A 6,298-nucleotide genomic window follows, 5' to 3' on the forward strand; every position below is an offset into this window, starting at 1 on the left:
TGAAGTTTTGCAGTGTAAAACAGTGGTTTCTCTTGCATTTATCAGTTAGTACCTTGTCGTGCAGAAAACTTGGTCTGTCTTCCTCCTTCTCCCCCACAATATAAATGCAGCTTTTAAATTCTAATGATGTTTTATTCTACAAAGTTGGCTGTGTGTTAGCTTCTTGTAAGGCAATCAGTTTATTCTGACCTGCGAGAATAGTTGATTTTGAATGTATTTCTTAAGCTTTGGAAGCTGGACTGTGTGGTTAACTCATCTGAGTTTAAAAGGCGACTTTCACACTGTAGGTTCGTTATGTACTTCTGCTTTATGCAGGACCGAGTAATGATCAACCGATTGGACAACATCTGCGAAGCAGTGCTGAAAGGGAAGTGGCCAGTAAATAGGCGCCAGATGTTTGATTTCCAGGGGCTCATACCTGGGTATACTCCAACAGCTGTGGACAGCCCTCTCCAAAAAAGGAGCTTTGCAGAGCTCTCCATGGTCGGTCAAGCCAGCGTCAGTGGCAGTGAAGATATCACTGCTTCTCCTCAGTTATCAAAGGCAAGGCTGCATAATTTTCTTTCTTACATAAAGCATTTTATCTTGCATGTGCTTCTTTTGCAACATAGGGGAAAAAAAAATTTCCTTAAATAAAATAGGAAAAATAAAGTGTTTCTTTGAATAAAATGATGGCTTTGTTTTCAGAGCTACGTGCTTGGACTTTTATTTTAAATTCAGCGTAGCAAACAGAGCTTTGTTAATGGTTGGAAATGCTCATTTTTCATTAGGAAGATGCACTCAATTTATCGGTTCCACGTCAGAGGAGGAGGAGACGAAGAAAGATTGAAATTGAGGCTGAGAGAGCTGCCAAGAGGAGAAATCTTATGGAAATGGTTGCCCAGTTACGTGAGTCTCAGGTGGTCTCAGAAAATGGACAAGAAAAGGTTGTAGATTTATCAAAGGCCTCACGAGAGGCAGCAAGTTCTACCTCAAATTTTTCATCTGTTACTTCAAAGTTTATCTTGCCTAATGTCTCCACACCCGTGTCTGATGCCTTTAAAACTCAAATGGAGCTGCTGCAAGCAGGTCTTTCACGCACACCCACGAGGCATCTACTAAATGGCTCTTTAATAGATGGAGAACCGCCCATGAAGAGGAGGAGAGGAAGAAGGAAAAATGTAGAAGGGCTTGATCTGTTATTTATGAGCAACAAACGGACATCATTGACTGTAGTAAGACAGCAACGTTTTTGTCTCTTATTTGTTTTTCTGGGTCTAGTACTTTCTGAACTCGAGTTTAATGTCGTGTTGTACTCTACCTAAGAGTAATGTACAGTTTTTACCCAACCAGCTTTTTCTTTGTGTTTAGAGCTGTTACTTCTTTTGGAACCAAACATGGTTGCACAAAAACAAAACAAATGTTGACAAATGTTTGGATTCATGGTTTGAACCCAAAATGGTGTTCATACCATTCATACCAAGTTTTTAGTCTAGCAAATTGTGGCTGAGTTTTAAGTAGCTTTTACTTTCAAAAATACTATTTTTTTTTTCCTACAAAACATCATGTATTTATAGCAACGTACATTTTGAGTCTTAATTGTGTCTTTCTTGCTGTGTAGAAAAGGGAAGGTCTTGGGGGGGCCATTAACTGGAAATGCCCAAAAGCTCCTCTATCTTTAGCTGTATGTTCTGTAATGTTTAAGGATGCTAAATTTACAAAACTCCTGAATGTAACAGTATTGCTTTACATAGTATGAATATTTAAACCCCATTAACTCTTGTGTATGTAAAATCTCCTTTAGCATTTAGCTTCAGTCCCTGAAATTATTGCTTTCAGGTAACTGTTCCCTTGAAGTGAGAATTAATACTGATGTTCATGTTCTCAGGAGGATGCAGAAGTGACCAAAGCTTTTGAAGAAGAGATGGAAGCCCTACCAGCAAGGAGCATTCCATCTCCTGGTCAACTGGACCCAGACACTCGCATCCCTGTAATCAATCTAGAGGATGGGACCAGGCTGGTGGGAGAGGATGCTCCTAAAAACAAGGATTTAGTTGAATGGCTTAAGTTGCATCCTACTTACACTGTAGATATGCCAAGTTATGTACCAGTAAGTATGTGATTCTAAGGATTGTTGTGTTATATTAATACAGAAGTTAGTTTTATAGACATCAAAATTAATTTCCTCACATTGGGCATAACCATCAGATTTTCTAACTGGTAGTTTTCAGTAGAGGTTTTCTGTTTGGTCTGACTTACTATAGTACCTAAGCACCCAAGTGGTACCAAGGTGTATGGGTTGCTTTTTCTTTCTTAATAGCTGTACATAACAACCTGTTAAAACAGTGTTGGTGACACGTTCTGCAGAATTTCTTCATCTGATAAGGAAAAAGATTTTTCTGAAATAACGTGAGGGTAAAGTAGTTGGCCCCTTCTTAAAATTGTTGTGAGAAGGGGGTCTGTGATTGATGAGTTTTGTCAAGAAAATAAAAACCTAAAGCAATACATTTCTTTCCAGAAGAGTGCAGATGTGCTGTTTTCCCCATTTCAGAAGCCGAAACAAAAACGACACAGATGTCGAAACCCTAATAAACTGGATATAAACACCTTGACAGGAGAAGAAAGGGTACCTGTTGTAAATAAGCGAAATGGAAAGAAGGTAAAGATTAAGTTAGGAGGTCTTTAGTAATGTTTTTGCATGTGGAAAGCAGCTTTTCTACTCCAGGCTTTCTTTTTAAAAGTTTAATATTGGCACCGGCAGTTACTCTCACTGGAGTAAATTACTCTTACTGCTTACACGCAGTTCCTTTAATTCCTCCTTTACTCTCCTGATATATTTATATTAATCGCTTGAGTAAATAACTCTTACTTTTTGAAAGTATAGAATACATTTTTTCTCTATATCAGATACCAATTCCATTGGTAGCCCTGCCTAAGCTGCAGCATTTTACTATATTTTTTTAAAACATGACCTCGTTAATTCTGGTCTCGTTAGCTGGTTTCCATGTAGTTTTCCACAGTCTGAACTGCAAGTATTTACTGCCATCCTTCAGAGATGAAAGTGTACAGATAGAAAATGTCCATATAAGTAGTTTGGTTTGGTTTGGGTTTTTTTGTTGTTGGCTTTGTTTGTTTGTTTTAAAGTATTAACCTTGTCTTTTGCATTAGATGGGTGGAGCTATGGCCCCTCCAATGAAGGACTTGCCGAGATGGCTGGAAGAAAACCCTGAATTTGCTGTTGCTCCAGATTGGACTGACATTGTTAAACAGTCTGTAAGTGAAACTCTTGTTCCATGCTTCACTGTAGATTATGGCATGGAAAAGTTGAAGGCTGTGTAAATTGATTGTTAAGTCTTTATCTCATAGCTGGTTTTGAGCTGAGGAAATTGTAGTGTCTAGGTGGGAGCTGCCCAGCTCGGGGAGGAATGGTGATAGGAGGCTGCTGCAGAATGGACTGAAGTACACTCAAAAAATCAGCTACATTAAGGCAGCCTTCAGCATTTGTTTCGCAGCATTTTTTTCTTATAAGCAACCACCCTCAACAAACGCAGGTATTCATATATTAGGAACTATTAGAAAACATTTGTCATATTCATAAGAGAGAGAGAATTCATCATCTTGGTAACAGGCAGCATCAAAAGATTAGGTTTTCTGCCTTTTATTGTACAACAGCTGTTTGAAAATAAAGGGTACAATTCTGCAAATACTAATTTTAATAAAACACTACTTTACTGAAGTTCAGTATGAAGTACAAAGCTATAAATTCATAACCGCAGTATATCAGGGTGGGGTTTTTGAATGAAGCTATGGAGTTTCAGCATGTGGTGTTTTACTGTTGTGTTTAAATGTAGAAAATCTGTGACTTCGCTTGCCTCTGTTTTTCTTGCATGTTCTATTGCCATTCACTTCAGTAGCTAGTCACGATTTGCCAGGGTTGAAAAACAAACCACTTCTGCCGTATGTTGAAGTCCCTTCTGTTTCTTCCACCATCATCAGTTCACTGCTGAAAGCTGTAAAAGCTGATTGAGAATAAAGCTTGTTTTTTCACATCCCCTTTTCAGGGTTTTGTTCCAGAGTCCATGTTTGACCGTCTTCTCACTGGACCTGTTGTGAGGGAGGAAGGAGCAAGCAGAAGAGGAAGAAGGCCAAAAAGTGAAATTGCCAAAGCAGCTGCAGCAGCTGCTGCTGTAGCATCAACTTCGGGAATCAACCCACTACTAATGAACAGTCTGTTTGCTGGGATGGACCTCACAAGCCTCCAGAACCTACAGAACCTGCAGTCTCTCCAGCTCGCAGGCCTCATGGGCTTCCCGCCAGGGCTAGCAACAGCTGCTGCGGCCGGGGGGGATGCGAAAAATCCAGCTGCCATGTTGCCTCTGATGCTGCCAGGGATGGCAGGGCTGCCCAATATGTTTGGACTAAGCGGATTGTTGAATAACCCGATAACGGCTACTACTGGAAATGCCACTACTGCTTCCAGTCAAGGAGAGACTGAGGATGGCGCTTCTAAAGCTGAAGAGAAGAAGAATGAGAATGAAGAGGAAAACAAAGACTCTGAGAAAAGCACAGACACTGTTTCTGCTACTGACTCTGCGAATGGGTCTGTCAGTGCTGCTACTGCGGCGACGACCGCCACTGCCACCACTACCACCACCACCAACACTGGATTGCCCACAAACCCTCTGGCCTTCAATCCTTTCCTGCTGTCTACCATGGCTCCTGGCCTCTTCTATCCATCTATGTTTCTACCTCCAGGACTGGGAGGATTGACTCTGCCCGGTTTCCCAGCATTAGCAGGACTTCAGAACGCAGTGGGCTCCACCGAAGAGAAGGCTACTGACAAAACTGAAGGAACTGCCTTTAAAGATGAAGAAAATCTGGAAGGCAGTGATGCAGAGGAGAGCCTTGATAAAACTGCAGATTCCTCCGTTTTAGAAGATGAAATAGCACAGGGTGAAGAATTAGACTCACTTGATGGGGGGGAAGAAATAGAAAACAATGAAAATGATGAATAACCAGTACCAGTTACAGTTAAAGTGTTTTAAACTTTTGACAAGTGGTAGTCCTACTGTTTACACTCACAGTTAATGTCCATACTTAGTTTTTATAAGCTGTTCTGTAACATAGTGTAGCAAAAAAAAAAAAAAAAGTTCAAGTCATGTTATACAGATGTGTCAAAAGGTATCTTGGTCATTAAGTATTGTGCAGTGCATTATTTATTATCCCTAGGAGAGATGAAATTTGAGAGGTGATCATGTCTTTTTAAGGAAATTGACATAATGCTCTGCTTTTTTTTTCTTTTGGTACCATTGGTATTATGAATTAAGCAGCAATTTGTAATCAAGTGGCACTAATAGAAGGAAGTGCTGCTTAAAGGAAGGATGAAGTTATATATTTAATTTTTTTATTTTAATTTTGTTTTGCTGTGAAGGTCAAGATGAAATTTACCATACATATCGTACTCGCGCTTCATTTTGACTGTACGGGAGTTCACCCGCTCACACGCGCGCACACACCCACACACACACTCTCTCTCTGACAATCTTCATGATAGTGTGAATGTCTCTGTCTTGAGACGCAGCAATAATAAGGCAGCTGTTGAATGTGAAGAGTACCTTTTGGAAATTAACCCGCGGAGAAGGTTCTTACAGGATAAAGCTACAGTTTAATCGTCTCGTGATCTTGTAATGCACTGGTATAAACAAAAAGAAAAAAAATCAGGTACCTTTTTTAAATTAAAGGACTTTGTTACTTTAGCCACAAAGCTAAACAGCATTACCTCAACTCTAAACTAGCCTTGAAGTTTACAGACATGACTTTGTAAATGTATTGTTTTTCTTTGTTGTGATGTCTTTTTATTTTTTTTCTTTGGAAACTGCTATCATGTAAGATAAGATGTAAATTGCTGCCAACTGTAGTAATGATGCTTTTAATAAAAGTGACCCATGATATGCAGAGATGTAATTATAGAACGTAGAGTGTTTAGGGACATCACAACTGGTGTTCGCTTTCTGTATTTGCATTGTGGCTTTTTTATAGCATTTTTCTGCTATATTCTTTATAGATTAGTGGCTGTAAATGCTGAACTGATTGTCTTCAAGGGACTAGGCAGGAAGAGAAACCTTGAATTACCTTCATGTTTTCCACCCTAAGTGACTCTACAGAAATGCACACTAAAAACCCTACTTTACTCCTTCAAAGGACCATGAGAGGCTGAGAATACTTTAAAATGTGTTCAGCATGTGATAATGTGGTACACTAAAGAACAAAAGGGCAAAAGAAAAATGAGGCTTTAATAGGCACAATATCTAGGTCATTT

General features: G+C 39.6%; 1 protein-coding gene across 1 annotated transcript; it reads left to right on the forward strand.

Moving 5' to 3' along the window:
* Nucleotides 1-294: 294 nt before the first annotated feature.
* Nucleotides 295-5,935, forward strand: LOC104542245 (chromodomain-helicase-DNA-binding protein 7-like). The gene is made up of 6 exons (XM_010186482.1): nucleotides 295-543; nucleotides 771-1,214; nucleotides 1,868-2,089; nucleotides 2,498-2,638; nucleotides 3,148-3,252; nucleotides 4,041-5,935. Exons 1-6 carry the CDS (start codon nucleotides 295-297, stop codon nucleotides 4,992-4,994), a joined length of 2,115 nt encoding a protein of 704 aa, XP_010184784.1. The 3' UTR covers nucleotides 4,995-5,935.
* The last annotated feature ends 363 nt before the right edge of the window (nucleotides 5,936-6,298 follow it).

Source organism: Mesitornis unicolor, unplaced genomic scaffold, assembly GCF_000695765.1.
Source record: "Mesitornis unicolor isolate BGI_N332 unplaced genomic scaffold, ASM69576v1 scaffold24586, whole genome shotgun sequence".
In the NCBI taxonomy this organism is placed as follows: domain Eukaryota; kingdom Metazoa; phylum Chordata; class Aves; order Mesitornithiformes; family Mesitornithidae; genus Mesitornis; species Mesitornis unicolor.